At 39.4% G+C, this 17599-nt stretch overlaps 1 protein-coding gene across 6 annotated transcripts in view; it reads left to right on the top strand.

The window, feature by feature from the left end:
• The window catches only part of VTI1A (vesicle transport through interaction with t-SNAREs 1A), a 293522-nt gene that overhangs the window by 6207 nt on the left and 269716 nt on the right, over nucleotides 1–17599 (top strand). For all 6 annotated transcript variants that reach the window (XM_082486273.1, XM_082486272.1, XM_082486275.1 and 3 more), the window contains exons 2-3: nucleotides 2247–2305; nucleotides 8147–8257. In XM_082486273.1, coding sequence (XP_082342399.1) covers nucleotides 2247–2305; nucleotides 8147–8257 — 170 coding nt within the window. The remainder of the gene's footprint in view (nucleotides 1–2246; nucleotides 2306–8146; nucleotides 8258–17599) is intronic.

The raw sequence follows: 17599 nt of genomic DNA, 5'->3' as shown, positions 1-17599 counted from the left end.
CGTACGTAACTGAAGAAGGACAGATCATGGTGTTCACGTGTCCTTAGATGAGATTGTAGAGTATCTCAAGTAACTGAGAAGATAGATGGGTAGGCCTATGCGAATGTAATGCAGGGCGCTGTGGAACAGGAGTGGGAGGGCTCGGCTGAAACACGGTTTGCTTATGCTGGGGATGCTTCCCCAAAATCTCTGTAGCAATATAATCCTTTCAGAAGTGCTTCTGTTGCTTTTAAGGAAGGTTGTTTTAAGGGCACATTTTGCTTTGTATGGCAGGAGTTCAGCACCCCCTGATTCCTGCCTATGGCCCTAAGTTTGCTTAAAAATAAAGCATTTCAGCCTGTGAGAAGCTAAATTATATACATTTAATAAAGGGGGGTCTCTGTTGGAATTCAGTGGCTTGTGACATGCAGAGGATCAAAGGAGATCATCAGATAGTCCCTTTTGATCTTTAATGTGTCAGTTCTAGGATACAAATTAATCATGTGGAAGAGAAGCAAAGGAATTCAGGGTAAAAAAGAAAACCATGAAGTCTTAAGATCCACAATAAAGTCTCTTGTGCCGATGTAGACTTACCCATCAAGATCCCTGGGGAGCAATGACTGGAGATACTTTTGTGCAATTCACTTTCTATCTGCTTCATCAGGCAAACCACCAGCACAGATGTCTCACGATGCTCTTGATTTCAAACCAACAGTGGTGTACAGGGTTGCATGTTCAGAGTTTTGTTGCTGCCTTCTTTGAGACAATGTGTAGATTTACAGTCAGAAGGATGGAAGATGTGGCTGTGAGAGGGACTCGAGGTGGTGCAAGTGGCAGTATTGCAGCCCCCGAATGTCCACAGTAATTAAGCAATGTGAGGACTTCTTATTATCCAGTGACTGAATATTACTCAGAAAGTCCTCTTTTGTACTGTAACAACCAAGTGGTCAAGCTTTTGGAATATGTGGCAGATGTGACTCTGAATCTCAGTTCAGACTTGTTGGGGAACCTGGCAGAGGTTCGTGCCAGAGCTACATATAGCTTATAATTTTTTAAAATTTTCATCTTTCATTACTAATTTATATTTTTACTGCTACTAGAAGACAGTGGTTTTCTTGTAGTTCCCATGGCATTTCATTTTGTTTCTGTTGAAGCAAAAGAAACAGGGTTCTAGACCCAGCATAGGAGCAGGGGAATAGAAACCTCATTTTTCTTCAGTACCTGGATTCATTTCAAGTGGGATGCTTGGTTTTGTGCAGCTTATGTATTGTAAATAAATAGGATAAGCCTTTGTTCTTAAACCACATTTTTTTTTTTTCCATTTGGTGTAAGTATGTGCCTTCTCATGCATTTGTAGGCACCCAGCAAGCACTGCTGAGACATAACTCCTATTGACCAAGAAGGCCAATGGCATCCTGGGCTGTATTAGAAGGGGGGTGGTTAGCAGATCGAGAGAGGTCCTCCTTCCCCTCTACTCTGCCCTGGTGAGACCGCATCTGGAATATTGTGTCCAGTTCTGGGCCCCTCAGTTCAAGAAGGACAGAGAGCTGCTGGAGAGAGTCCAGCGTAGGGCAACTAAGATGATTAAGGGAGTGGAGCATCTCCCTTATGAGGAAAGACTGAGGGAGCTGGGTCTCTTCAGTTTGGAGAAGAGGAGACTGAGGGGTGATCTTATTAGCGTTTATAAATATATAAAGGGGGAATGTCATGAGGATGGAGCCAGGCTCTTCTCAGTAGCAACCAATGATAGGACAAGGGGTAATGGATTCAAGCTGGAACACAAGAGGTTCCACTTAAATTTGAGAAGAAACTTCTTCTCAGTGAGGGTGACAGAGCACTGGAACAGGCTGCCCAGGGAGGTTGTGGAGTCTCCTTCTCTGGAGACATTCAAAACTCGCCTGGACGCCTTCCTGTGCAACCTCATCTAGGTGTTCCTGCTCCGACAGGGGGATTGGACTAGATGATCTTTTGAGGTCCCTTCCAATCCCTAGCATACTGTGATACTGTGATAACTCCTACACCTGGAACAGCTGTAACTGCTTTCCTGACTGGCAAATGATGCATAACAAAGCAGAAGACTTCAAGGATTCTTCACTCTTCTTTTTTTATTTTTTAATTACTGATGTGTGTATTGCAGTGCGTGATGATGTGACACAGAATAAATCCCTTGAGTCAGTTTTAATTGATACATAGACGTTTTGAAATGGTATATTTTTCTGTCATGGCAAGAGCACAATTATATCAGTATTTTCACAATTCTATTTCAGATGAGAAGAAGCAGATGGTCGCAAATGTTGAGAAACAGCTTGAAGAAGCAAGGGAACTGGTACGTTTTTGCTTTTTATGTGTTAACTGCAAATTCCTAGGGAAAATAATAGGGTCATTAGTATAACAGTTAACACACATGATGCCCTAAACGAATAATATATTTGAAAATGAAATGGTATTTTTGAAGTAGTTGCTATTCAAGGATATGAAATACCCAAGAGGAATCTATCCTTTGTTAGTCTTGTGTTAAGTGATTTAAGGTTTGCATTGTTGCTGTAAGCTATTACAGGCTGCTACAGGCTTTGAGTTGTGGATGAGGTCTTTTAGTTTAGGAATTGAATTAAATATTTACACACCTGGACTGCTTGTTTATTTCTTGTAAGACCCATGCATGTACTTGATTTAATCTGATTGTCTTATAAAGCAGCTGACTTTTTTTTTTCTTTTAGTAAGTGAGGCATAAAGATATTTAGTTGTTTGAGGTCAAGGGGGCAACAGAAGTGCGGGTTACTGATCCAAGAAGAGTATATACGTTAACCAAGCATTAGTTAGTGATCCACACTGACAAAAGAAAGCAATATATGTTAAGCAACTGTGACTTCTTTTTTTTTTTTTTTTTTTTTTTTTTAATTTGTTCCCGTTGCAGGCTGTCATGTCCTCCATCTGGATAGACCGTAAAAGTAAAGTTTTGTAGATGTGGACTAACTGAGCAAAGGTGTTGGTGACAGCTGAGGTTGACTTTTTCCCACTTAGGCAACAGTTCCTTGCCTGAAGTTGCTTTTGTTTATTGCTTGCAAATGAGTTTGGTCTATCTAGTGTCAGAAATGTTATCTGACTAGGAAAAGGAAATTAGTTCTCCTAGCCTGAAAGTTCTTGTAATTGAGCAACTCGAATTAATGATTTGGTACTGTTGTGGTTTAGGCCAAATCCACTACTGGGGACCTGAGGGACCCCAGATGGGACCGACAGATGCTCCCCTCTACCCCTCTTCAAAGAGAGAGGCAGAGGAGGAAAAAGAGACTTATGAGTTTAGAAGGAACTACTTTAATGAAATATTAATAATAAAATAAAAAGAAATAATGAAATATATACAAAACCGTATCAAGCTCCCAAGATGACAATCACGTCACTGGCTGGCACTGGGGCAGTCCCAGGCTGGACTCAGTGACGGACGGGAACTGGATTCCGGATCTGGATTCAGGATCGGGATCACAGGCAGACAAACAGAGTCGTCCTCAGACGTCGGCCATTGAAGGAAGAGAGAGCTGAGCCTTTGATCCCTCCGCTTTTATACTGAGCATGAGGCAGATGGGATGGAATACGCTGTTGGTCAGTTTTGGGTCACCAGTCCCGTCCGCCCCTCCCTGCAGGTGGGACCCCACTATGCTTTTCCGCTTCCGACCCTCCAACGGGGCAAATAACAAAGTCGGTTGGCCCTGGGGGTTATGGCAGTGAGTATAAGCAGAGCCTCTCCGCACACCATCCCTGGGCATCAGCTGTAAACAATTGGCCTTATCACTCTGAGAGAGTGAACACTGACTGCACAATATGCAGTTAATTTCCGTAGTTAGAGAGGCCCAGCTAAGAAGTTACTGAACAAAATTGGTTCTGTTTTACCTCAAACCAGGACAGGTACCTAACTGAACAGGAATATTGAAATTAACTTTTTAAAGTGGCATAGGAAGAAAAAGATCTCTAGAGTGTTTGTTGACATCTGTGATCTTTTGGTTTGAGAATTGAATTAGTCTTGTAGACCAGAGCATTGGAATAGCATTCAGGAAAGGTGGATCTTGGGATGACTCCACTGCGGACTTACTCCGTGAGGGTGGGAAGGTGCCTCACCTCTTTGAGTTGGTATTCTCAGTGAGAAACATGGTAAAATTACTGTTGCATCTCATTAGGGTGTTCTGAAGATATATTAAGGCCTTTTGGGCATTTTCATATTCAAACAGCTGAAAGAAAGTAAGAAACTAGAAATGTTTTTAATCTCCTTTTCACTACAACTTGACATAGCAAAAAAGCATAGCAGTAGAGGGAAATGGTAGCATGGGTGGTCTGATGAAAAATAATTCAAATTTAGTTTTCTACTCAAAGTAAGATTGGAAGGAGCAGAAATTGAGTTAATGGCTCATTACTTTTCTCCTTATGTCAGATAAAGATTATCTAAATTTGTATTTATGGTAAGATTAAAAAGTAAATCCCGGATCTGTACCTTTATCCTAATGATGATCTCCATTTAATGTACTGGCTTTTCTTTCACGCTTTTGTTTTAGATCTTGTTGCTAATGCTGCCAGACAGGTGCTTAATTCAATTATTGGCTTTAAGCAATTACCTTAACATGTTTGTGATTAATGTCAAAGCTGGGGTTTAAAAATCAATTTGAACAAACCTGCTAATAACAAAACTGATTAAAAAGATTCTCTTTTAAACTAAAGGCTACAGTAGAAAATCAAAATAACCTAATGCCTTGCTAGTGATAATTTTTATGCATTGGTTTTCTTCATTGTCTTGAGTAGTCAAAGTTAGTTTTACCCGATTTTGGTTCATTTCCTACTTGGCTAGGAAATAACACTCCCATGTATTATAAATATTATTGTAGAGATAATTTATTTACATTGACCAACCACCGATTGTTTTGAAACACTGTATGCTTCGTTTGGGTAAAATCACTGGTGTAATTGATTTGATCTATGTGCAGAACTGACACCAAAACTTTTCAGACTCCCAGGCTGCTTTTTCAAGCCAGAGCTGTTGAGTAAGAGATCTCTGGAGAGAAATCCCTACATCCTGTGTGGAGTATCTAAATGTGATTTTTCCCAGGTTTTTAAGAACGGTGAATGTTGTGATAACCTTGGGGAAATTCTTTGAATATAAAACCTAGCATGTGCTAGAAGAGCTGGAATTAGCATTTTTGAGTGAAATTCTACTTTTAAGAAGAAAACTGTCTCAGTGTTATTTGCCTTTATGTTTTATGAGGGACACATCACAAAATTGTTGTGTTGCAAATGCTAGATTATTCTTAATCTAGACACTTGGCTTTTTAATAATTGTCCTGGTTCCGGCAAGGATGGGGTTAATTTCCCCCAGGAGCCGGCAGGGGAGGCAGTATTCCCTCCCACGTGACCCATGCCCGGCTATAAGAGGCGCTAGCCGGGGAGCGGGAGTTAGTCGCCACTCGGGGTCGGGCTGCGGCGGTGCGGGTCCGGCGGTTCGCGGCGGTACTGTAATCGCGTCTTTATATTCCTTTACCGGTGTTATTGTTTTTCTTTCTTCTTTCCTTTGTCTGTTCTGTTAAATTATAATATTTCAACCCACGAGTTTTGCCCTTTTCTGCCGATTTTTCCCACGGCTGAGGGAGTCGAGCGAGCGGCTGCGTGGCTCTTTGTTGCTGGCTGAGGGCAAACCATGACAATAATGCACATAAATTTAGTGCTGTAAATGCTAGGGTTTTAGCACAGATATCTATTTTAGGTCCGGGACTTTAGAATCAGAACAAAATAACGAAGCTTACGAGTTTCATAAAATGCTAGCGACTCTTCAGAGCAATTTCATGTGAAAAAGTTTCTGTGGGAGGGGGAGACTTATTTTGGGGTCTCAACGGACAACAGCAGCAGCACTACCTTACTTTGTTGTATTTTTTGGATGGAAGTACCAGTGGCTGCTCTGCTTTATTCTGTATTCAGTGCTGGGAGCGTACTGGGTGTTGTTAGAAGCAAACCTACTAGGTTAAACACCTGAGGAGCCTTGAGGCTGGGGCCTGGTTTATGAATTTGGACAAGAGTTAGCTGCCAAATACTCAGCTTCACCCCCAGTGGTGGCGAGTTTCAACATAAGCAATAACAGAAGTTTGAGCTTTCGGGTTTTCTGAAGAAAGCTTGAGCTTCTAAAGATGTTTTGGGATATAAGTGCCAGGTTATTTTTAGCTTTTAGTAGAATTTAGCTCTGTTCTTGCTTGTGTATGTAAAATGTGGGTTTATGACCAATAGCATGAGGCCTGAAAGTGAAGATGCACGAAACTAGGTTGCATTTAGGTTCGCATCTGCTTGGGCCACTATCTTCTGCATGACTTCGCAAGGAAATTTATCAGTCCAGCCACAAAATATACCTGTTTAATCTCACAATGAAAAAAAAAAAAAGGTGTTAAACGTTGGTCAACCTAAATATGCATGCTTCATCATTGTTCCTTGGACTTTACACTCTCTGATACAATGAACATCTTGGATTTCATCAACTGTGGTCTGAGCCTTGCTGCAAATTCAGTATTCAATGGGAGATGGTTTCATTTTTATATCATAGATAAGAATTGAGACTTCATTAAAATATCCCGAGTTTGCTCATATAATTTTTTTATATGTATGAGGAATATTTTCTATGTTTATAGAATATTAGAGATCAAATATATTGAGATGAAACTGATAAGAAATAAGCCATTAATTCCAGCTGTCGGTTTAATTTATAATACCCCTTTGGAAAGTTAAGCCTGAGCCAAAGAACAGGGTAGAACTAGAAATTGCTTTGTATGTTTCAATTCATTACTGACTATTTAATTAAAGACTGCTTTACAGCTTATTATTGAATATCATTTTGTATGATCAGAATAGATCAGGCTGAATGACTTTTGAGTATCTGGTAATTCCATTGATTAAATTCAGATGCTTTTCTTGTGATATGAGGATGAAATTTCAAAGTATAAGCAAGCGATTACCTAGAAATAAACTGCAGCTGTCCCTCGTGAAGACCTGTAACCGGTAGCTTGGGACCCTAATTGAAAGGCATTTCTCTTCCAATGCCATATTGCTTAGCTGAGATCAGTAGGGGGTGAGTAAATATTGTTTCAGGTGCCTACAGCAACCAAGGAGAGGTATTCTTTTATCTTTTTAAAGTAAGTTGGAAAGATTTTAAAAGGCAGGTAAGGGATTCCTCAGCTGTGCAGAATAGAATTCCCGAGCAGACAGCACCATGTAGAGGAGGCTCCACGACCCAGTGGGCAAGTAATTAGCAGGCAGCTCAGCCCTGGTTTATAACTCCTTTTGATTTTCTGTGCCTCTGTGCCATAGTCTTGTGTTTCAGGCCCCTTAGTATTCTACATGGCAAGAATAAATAGAAAAAGCTTTTGAAGGATATATTCTCTGATGTTTTCATGCATTCAGCTGTGTACAAGTTCTTGAATAGTATTGTCATTAAACCCTGAAATTCAGCTGTTTAATATACCTACATACAGATTCGGGATGTAGATTTAGGCAGTCAGTTCAGGCCTTCTAATCCTGCTGAGTAAACAGTCTGTAAAAGAACAAGAATTATTTTATTAAACATAGAGGCTGGTGCTAAATAAAACTTTAAGTGTGTATATATATGCATACACACGTGTATATGCATGTGTGTATGCATATATATATTTTTATTTACCATCGCCCTCTGTTTAATAAAATAATTCTTGTAATTCTTTAATAAAATAATTCTTTATGCACACACATGTATATACACATGTGTGTGCATAAAAATAAATAAAATACCTTTTTCAGCCAAGGGTTTCCAAAACCACACAGCTAGACTGAGGTAGGCATTCTTCTGAACTATGCTTATTTGCAGGAAGTTATTTAACCTCAGTTTTACTATTTTCTTGTAATAAAATGTATTCATCACATTTGGATTTTAAATCCAGAAATGTTTGACTGGAATAATTCCTTCCAAGTGTTAATAATATGAATTTTGTCACTTGTTTGTTGACTTCAGGCTGTGTAAAGATTTTGATTAATTTTTTGTACATTGCAGAATAAACAACATTTTTCTTGGTAAAGAAGGAATATTTCTAAATATTTGTGAACAATTTAGGTAAATTCGTCCTTGCTTTAATTACCCTTTTGATTTACATGTCTCTCCTTTATTTTTACTTGCTAGCTTGAGCAGATGGAACTTGAAGTTCGAGAGATCCCAGCTCAAAGCCGTGGAATGTACAGCAGTCGAATGAGAAGCTACAAACAAGAAATGGGAAAACTTGAAGCTGATTTCGTGAGTTTTTAACATATTACATAGAGAAGGCATCTATGAGAATTTTTTAAATATAATAATGCAGTTATTCAGGCAACTGAGAGGGTACTTTGACTAGTGCGAGAGATGAGTTCTGTGTGTACCTAGCTGTATTTCTGGACAGAAGAAAACCAAGCTGGGTGGGAGAAACTTTTCTTTTTGTAGCAGTCTCATACCAATATTCACATCGTTCCTTTGCCCTGGATCTGAATTGTTTCTGTGCCATTAAACATTGTTAGTGTTGATACTGTAGGCAAAACAGTCAGCTTTTAATCCTGTTTCTCAAGGAATGACTGGTAGAACATCAGAATTGATACTTAAATTATAACGTAAGTATACTGAGTCGAAAATAATGGTTCATTTAAGACAGCTTGTACTCATGTAGGCAGTAACATGAAAAGCAATATAATCTCCAATACATGGAATTCTTGAATGTAGTTTATCTCATGTGTGCTTCGTTTCTTAGTCTCTGTGATTTCTTTTCCATTGCACTTAGATTCTTCTTGGCTTTTGTACAAATTGGTTATAAATACTACATTTTTCAAGTAATGCATGCAAACTAACAAGATTCCCTTGTCTAGGTGCTTCTGCTACAGTTATCAGTCCTTTTTTGTGACTAGGATTTCCACTGAATAGATTTACATAGAGACAAAACTGTTTCCTCTAAAATCCTGAAAAAGTTCAAAGGGATTGCAACGTGTAGGAAAATGCTATGTTAATTGGCAGCAGCTCAGTTCCTCCAGGGTAGGGAGAAAGAAATAACTAGTGGCAGTAGTTTCCATTCACTGGAGAACTGTGAATTTTCTCAGGTTGCTGGCAGCAGTTTATTCCTCCAGGGGAGGGGAGTCAGAGTTTATACCTGCAGCCGGGAAATCCAGCTGACTGTCACTCTTCTGTGCTTCTGCCAAGTTGAGCAGTCACACAAAAATGTATTGGTTAGAAGATGGTTGCAATTTCATAAAGTTTGAGGAACATTAGGGTAAAAAAACTTGCATCAAAATTTTGAGACAATCTCACGTCATTCTGCTGTAGGAAGTGTGTATGGCCCTACTGGCTAAACAGTGGCTTCCAAGACAGAGCAATTTCTGGACCAGTAGTGAATGCTGGTTTTCTTCTCAGATGTGGGAGAATTCGCTGTCAGTATATATTTGTTGCTGGCCTGTTTCTCTATGTAGGCAGAAGTGGGGAATTGGTACTTCCGTATTCCCAGGCAATAGGGAATGGGAGAGGTCAGAACTGGGCACTCTTTATGGAAGAGGAGAAATGAGTTTATGTGGAAGAAATGGGTCAGAGCACTAGGAGTTACGTGGTTGAAAGAACATAATTTTGTGCTCCAAGCAAAGGAGCAGAAACAAGATGAGAAAGAGGAAGGAATAGATGGTAATAATGGGAAAAAAACCAACAACCCAAAACCCAAGGATGGCATTCAGGAGAAGATCAAGGAAAGAAAATGGAGTGAAGCATGGAGCAACTTACTAAAAGAAAACAACAACAACTATGCTTGGAAAAATCTCAGTTATAGAGATAATACTGTTGTTACAACTAAATTCCCTACATAATTCCAGTTTCTAAGTACTAACATTTTTCTAAGTTTGCATGCGAGGGTTTGAGAATCTTTTTGGATTATTCTCTAGTCAAATAGCAACTTGTTGGAAACAATATAATAAAAAGATTTAATTGTGAGTTCAAAGAGGGAAGAGGAGGAAGGAAAGGAAATGTTATTTTGACTCTAAGCTGCAGGGCCGCTGAAGGTAGGAAGTTGAAAATATTTGCTGAAATGAAAGTGCTTTTGCGTGTTCTGCCTGAATATTGTCCTCAATGAGTTATGACCTGTTTGACTGTAAGCAAAGCATAGAGAGTTTATGTAAGAGCTTTAGTAGACCTTTAGGGAAAGCAGATCTAAGTACTTTGAAAATGAATTCACTTTTATAGATGAAGGAAATTCTTAACTGGAAACGATACTGGTAATTTGGGGTTATGATCAGCTTACAGGTTTGCTGGGCAAAGTTCTTGGCTCTTCCAAAAGTCACACAGATGTGAGCTTGCAAAGTTAAGTGTTGCTTTTTATAAATGAAGTTGGAATCTCTGCTGGATCCCACTATATTTGGGTTGGCCTTTCTTCCTGTGTGAAGTTGCATGTGCACTGAGTAAGGAGCATTTCTCAGTCATCTTCAAGTGTGTGTTTCATTTTAAAGAGATCTTGTCTGTGATGAATTGCAAAAATTATATACCTCAGTATATAGTCATTTTCAGTAAGTTCTGTATTTCAAACATGAAGTGAATGCAGAACTGGCACTGGTAGTTTTCTTTTATATTCATCATGATAAACATAAGTTTTTATCTTGTGGTTATTTGTATGCCTTATGGCATCTTGAAAATTTGCCCTTACCTAAGCAGCTATGGAAAACAGCAGCACAGCAACATATTTAAAAGTTAGGAGAAGGAAACACGAGGTATGTGGACTGTCCAGTCTTTACTTGCAGGATGGACAACATGAAGCTTTATTTGTGACATGTGATATGTAATTGGTGAGTTTATTTGATCTTGGGCAGTATGTGTAATGACACTGGGCTATCACTTTATTATTTGCTGCATACTATGGCATCGTAATGAACGAGTGGCTTTTTCTGTGTACTTTACTATGCCAGAAGTATATTCTGAAAAATACTGATTTAAGATTGATTGAGCTGTACTTTGAAAAGTTACGTCAAACATGGCTTGTTTGTCTCTAACTTTCTAATCAAATAGGAGGAGGTTGCAAACAGGAGATTTGTTTCTCCTCGTTGCTAATCCTTGTTATCTTGAGCCGTGGCTGCAGTTAGTTATCAGCGCTCTGTGTATGTGGAGCCAGTGACACCTGTATTGCACGCAGGTCGTTGGTAACCCACTAATTGCAGTAACTCATATCTGAAGAGGAAAAGCCAACTTGCTCCATCTTGGCCCTCCCTCTTAGAGAGGAACAGTGGTAATGAAAAAAAGAACAGCTCAATTTTGTCGTTCAAAGTATTCAGATAGCACAGCACTGTGAATATGGGTGGGAAAATTAACAAAGCAAGCATTGCACCTCGGCTTAAGGCAGCAGCGGTTTCTGATGCTTACCCCAGTGCTGTGCAGGCTTCCGTGGGCAGCAGATGCCTGGCGAGAAACATAAGAATAGGGCGAGCATGAAATGATACTTTTTTGCAAAAAAAAAAAAAAAAAGCTGTACGCATCTCAAAAAGCTAAGTTTCAGGCTTGCTTACTGTGTGTGATAAACGTATCAATACAGAATAAAACTGCCAAACCTGCGCCGTCTTGTTTAACTTGCAGATGTAAATCTTGATTTTTATTATCTTACTTGCAATAGTTTGTACCACTATTGCATTTTTATAGCGGGATTTCATTCCTATTAGGTCCGAAAGCTGTAGTCCCAAACGTGCGGTGGCCGCGGGGCTGCCGGGGCCAGGCTGGGTGGCAGAGACTGGGGTAAGGGCTCTATCTTGTGGCCCGAAGTGGAGTTGCAGACCACGAACCTGTGCTTTCTGGGTCGATTAGGGTCTTGGGACCACCTGCTAATGAGTTGCTGAAATTTAAAACAGTCTTCCTACGAATAGGTATTTTTCCTGCGCCTACCGATGCACCGTTATGTGGTTTAAGCACGTAAATATTTTGGTTTTGACTATTTCAGATGTAGAATGTCTCTGGTGACTGTGTGAAGTAAGTTCTGAATGCAAAAAAAGCCTTCTATTTTATCGTAGTCTTTTAAATATGTGGACTACAGGTATTGATTTTCTTTTCAAATAAAGCATTTTTTGTTAATTGTTACCTGAAAATAGCCAGTGGTCTTTAAACAGCGGGGATAGGCAGTGGTAAAAGACTTTCCAGATTTTATAAACATACTTTGACCTGAATCTACCCCAGCTCATGTGAAACTGTAACGATATAAACTTAGCAAGTATGTGGTTATCTGCTAGCATTTGTATTCCCCACAAGGATTCCATGTACTGGCTCAATGTCAGGGCACCATTAAAAAGGAGGGGGAAAAAAAAAAAGGCGGTCATTTTCCTGAAAAGCTTCCAGCTGAAGTGGGAGGCATTCAAATAGATGGGGAATATATAAAAACCCAGTAAGACCATATCACACAGTAATATTATTATTATAAAAATGAGTACTACATAATCAGTGCTGAAAGTGGGATGGGTATATTCAACAAGAAAATTGGTCATTAAATAAAGGAGGTGGCATAGGAACTGTTCCTATTCTGTCATGGCAGCACAGAGGCAATTTTTACAGGTAACTTTTGTTATCAATCCAAGAGACAGAACTCATTCTTTTTAAACCGTCAGAGTTGGTACTGGTTTTGGTTATACTGTCCTTCAAATTTAAAGAAAAAAAAAAAGGGGGGGGAGAAGTCATAGATTATATAGACAGGTACATTATACAAAACTTGACTAAACATTTAAACACTTTTGGCATTTAACAATAGCGAAGATATACACATTTTGTACCTCATGCAGGTTCTGTTTAAGATCATTGTTAAAATGGCAACTGCTCTTAAGCTTTAAAAACACTTAAGGAGATAAGCAATGGAATTTCATTTGATAGAGTTAAGCTCTTTTGTGTGACTGAAGTACCACCTGAGTCCAGAAGCTCACCTGAACAACTGCTACAGCTGCATCAGTTGTATTCTGGCTGCTTTTTGCAAATACTTCTGCCCTTTTTTCATGTTCAGTCACCTACTGAGATAAATAGTCATATGGCTGTAAGCCTAATGAACAGCATTTGTCAAATAACAAGTTAGTGGACTGCATCTTTATGGCTAGAGTCTTCCCTAGCTTTCCAGTTTGAGCTGAAAGTTTGGAGACTTAACTGTTGCTGCTGGATTATTTTGATTTATAAAGCAAAGCATTATTGCTTTATAGTTACAAAATCATAAACTGCATGTGGGACAGATGTGTATATCTTCATAGTTGTATCCCAATGACGTTATTGAAAACAGGAAGCCCGCCATGTGTACGTGATGTATGGATGTGCACCCTGCATGGCCAGGGACATGCGTCTGTAGTGTGTCGTGGTTTGGGTGGCCACCAGGAGACCAAAAGATGCTCCCCCCCCTCTCTTCAAAGAGAGAGGGAGAGGGAGAGACTTAGGAGTTTAGAAGGAACTAAACAACTTTAATGAAATATTAATAATAAAATTAAAAAAAAATATATATACGAAACTGTATCAGGCTCCCAGGATGGCAACCACATGACCAGCTGGCACTGGCAAAGTCTCAGACTGGACTCAGTGATGGACGGGAACTGGATTCCAGATCTGGATTCAGGATCGGGATCAAAGTCAGACCAACAGACAGAGTCCTTCTCGAACACCAGCCATTGAATGAAGAGAGCTGACCCATTGATCCCTCCGCTTTTATACTGAGCATGAGGCAGATGGGATGGAATACGATGTTGGTCAGTTTTGGATCACCTGTCCTGTCCGCTCCTCCCTGCAGGTGGGACCCCACTATGCTTTTCTGCTTCCGACCCTCCAACGGGGCAAGTAACAAAGTGAGCGGCCCTTGGGTTTAGACCAATAAATACAAGCGAGAGCCTCTCAGCCTACCATCCCTGGGCATCAGCTACAAACATAGATCTTACCACTCTGAGAGCGAACATTTTCTGCGCGATATGCTGTTAATTTCAGTCATTAGAAGAGGCCCAGCTAAGAAGTAAAGTCGCTGAACAAAATTGGTTCTGTTTTACCTCAAACCAGGATATAGTGAAAACCTGATCTTGTTGACAAATTTGAAACTTTTGAAATGAGGTTAGTTTTTGCTGTGTGAGTAGTACAGCTCTTTTCAGCGGAGTTGTGGGGGATTTGTTTTAATTCACACGAGATTGAACTGGTGAAGTTTCAGAAGAAAGAGTTTGAAATATGTGCCCACCTATTTTGAAAATCTAACTTTGAGAAAGCATTTTGTGAACAAAAGTCCCTTCACTGTGCCCCTTTAATAGATACTGTCGCCTTCTTGAGATAAGTAATCGGTCCTCTACACTGTACTCAAACCGCTCTATACAGAGGCACTGTGGGTTTTTTCTCTCTGTTCCTTTTCTAATGACTTCTGGTATGGTATTTGCCTGCTTGGCTGCTGCGGAACGTTAGGCCAACTTTTCTATAGAGGAAAATTCCACATTGTCTTCAGTTTGTTTTTACTTGTGTCCCCACCTTGGCGGGATTGCGGTGGAAGAAGGTGGAGGCAGTTGACATTTTGCAACAGCTTTATTTATAATAGTGCTATTTTAAATGGGGAAAAAGTGATACAGGAAAGAATGTTCTTTTTTTTTTTTTTTTTTTTGTAACATTCAAGGCAAGGCCTAAACTGAGTTTTTGATGAAAGGTTAAGAGGTGGTATAGCTTAGAACCCCTGTAGAGAACTTGCCCTAATTTATTTACAGCTTAAGAATGTTTTTTATAGCTTTGTATGGAAGTAGGGAGGAGGAAGGAAACTTATTTCACCATGGAATTTACTAGTGATGACATGCTTTTCTTTAGAGGAAGGTGTGAAAGATGGGACTTAACATGCTTAATTTGTAATTAACCTAAGGGATTATGATTGTCTTAACTGAGATTCCTGAGGGGCCAGAGCAGTGAAGCACATCTTACCTCCTGGGTTTCAGAACTCTCTAGGTATTGTTTACAAAGAATCCTCCCATGTTTGACCAGTGAGATGCATCTTATAATACAGTATGTGAAGAGATAATATGCTGGGTAAGGACAACTGAGCAGCAAATTTTTAATGTCAATAAAATTAATTCCTTAACTAGATTCTTCTCTCAACTGAGTTCACCTTGGTACTCGTAGGAAATTGTGTGTGTTTCTCTCCGGGGATGATGCTCATCCGTTAACACGGAGGAACGGGACTGGTGAGTTTTGTGGCACGATGTTGGTTGGTCCTTCAGAATGTCAGCGACTGTGGAGACGATGCACGTGATTTTAAGAAAAAACGGTTTGTGGGACACTAGGCTTGGCTGAGTGATTACAAATAACGGTGCTTTCAGGAAGCGATTTGGTGAGTCTGGTAATTCTTGTGTCTGGCTGGGGGCTACGAATGAAAGGCACAGTGACTCATACAGCGCACTGTAAGCATTCCTACCTCTTTCTTTCCTTTCTCCCGTCACACACAAAACGTTTCTGTATGAAATGAAGCTAAAAAGTGGTCTATGGCAGAATGAAATCCTTCTGTAAAATATGTTTTGAGGCACGTAACAGAAATTGAGCATGACATCAGCTCTGCCCTTTTCGCTAAACGTCCCTTCTCGCCTGGCAGCCTTTAGGGGCGCCTGGATGCCAGCCCTCGTCAGCCTTTCCCAGGGCCAGAACTCTTTGTTTCTCTGTTTACCATGTGGTTTGTTCTTACGTTAGAACTTCTACTTCTCGAAGTAGTAGAATTTAATCTGTTTGGTGGTCTTCCTAGCAGATAGTGGAAGAAGCAATGTCCGCTCAAAATGGCTTTAGCCAGCTGGGGAGTAAAGTGACTTCATATACAGAAGGTGAATGCTGGTTTTGGGGGGGCAGAAGGAGGAAGGCTTTAGTGTTTCCCACTTTCTTGGTGATTTCTTATTTTAGCCAAGTGATACTCCCCTACCTGTCATGGAAAAAGAAGCAAGCTGTCATTGTCTTGCTTTTGATAGCAGCAGTAATAAAGGTTCTGCGGTTGGAACATAAGTGTGGGATGCGACGATGAATAAAGCAGAACAGAGCGTATCTCACTCTCCCTTCATTGTATTGCTCACCTGCATTCAGATAAGTAGAAGTTTGATTTAGTGTCTATCGTGAGTTAGAAACATAAAGATTTCAAGAAAAAACGGCAGACAAGCTGAGCAAACACCCCCCCCCGCCATTTTCACATGCTTTCTTTTTAGACTAGAACTGCACTCTCAAGTTCCTTAATGTGTTATTATTAATTTTTTTTCCACACTTAGAGCGAGGCTAATTCAGGAGAGATATGTACTACTGATAAAGCAAAAAAAATAGGGAGAAGGTACTGGTTTGACACTGGAAGGCCCTTTTCAGATTTCTTGATTTGTTTGTTCAGGGAATGACACTAGATGGCACTGTTTGTTTGCAAAGCAAGTCTTTTTTTTTTTCTTTTCTTCCCCCCCTTTTTTTTTCCCGTTTCTTTTTTTTTTTTTTTTTTTTTTTTGCTTTGGTAGTAACTGAAATTACTGTTTCATGAATAAAATATTTCTGGTGGGATTTGCATTTCTATATTGGCTGAAGATACTGTGTTGAATGTTTTATTAACCAGCCCAGTGCAACTGTCAGCCTATTAAAGAGATCCAATGGACCCTGTTTAGCTAAATAAACTAAATAAATCCAATTCGTCAAATTGTGTTCCTGGCTGTTTATTTTCCATTCTTTTGATGTACAGTTTATTTTAAGTTAAAGCCACATAGTTTTAAAAATTAATGTGAAAATAGAATTTAGTGTTTGAAACACGAGGAGACTAATTGCCATGGTCAAAAATAGCTTTCCTTTATGGTGAAGTTGCCGTCTGGTAAATGGTGAACTTTTTATTGGTGACTGATTAACTATCCCATGTCAAAAATTAGTTTGGCAAACGAGTGGTTAACGGCTTTTTGTGCCTGCTTGCTGGGCTCTGTTGCTTTCATGAAATGAAACTTGAAATATAAGCACTGCAGTTAAAAGTAGCTATTTCTACCCAACTTCAAGAGGTTTGTGCTTCATCTTGATATTTGCTCAATCAGAATTCAAGGGGAAATTTTCATATGATCATTACATATTAAACGCTTGTTGAAATTCCGATTGCATCATAGGCAAATATCAGAGCGTAAAAAAAATCTCTTTGCATAACTGAATATATTGTATGTCTGGTTGTCAAACAGCTGTCAAACATTACAAATAATGGCATTCATTATATTCTGCTAGTACAAGTCATATTTTAGTTACCTTGTTTTTCGCTGAAAACCTTTGCCATAGAATAGCAGGAGACAGGCTATACATTTATGATAATGTTAGTAAAAATTCTTCTGTGCCAGTTAAAAATTCCTGTAAATGCAAATATATTCTAGATTTGTTAATAAGTGAAATGAAGAAACAGTGATGGATGTATTCTCTCTTTCTTTCTTCTATAGTGCGGCTTTAGTGATGTTATGTGTTAACTTTTGTGTGTTTTACAAGAATTTGAACTTGCCAAGTGTCATGTTTTGCATAGTTCTACTTTTATGATCTTGGGTTTCCAAAAGTGGAATACTGAAATTTAGTGCAAGAGAAACACAGTTTGGTTAATTCCATTTCTGGCTTTTCTCTCAAGAAATCGACTAGAATGGATTAAAAAGT

The sequence above is a fragment of the Vanellus vanellus genome (genome assembly GCF_965231255.1).
Source record: "Vanellus vanellus genome assembly, chromosome: 7".
Taxonomy (NCBI): Eukaryota; Metazoa; Chordata; class Aves; order Charadriiformes; family Charadriidae; genus Vanellus; species Vanellus vanellus.
The sequence above is the reverse complement of the archived record's forward strand: the minus strand, read 5'-3'. Positions and strand labels throughout refer to the sequence as shown.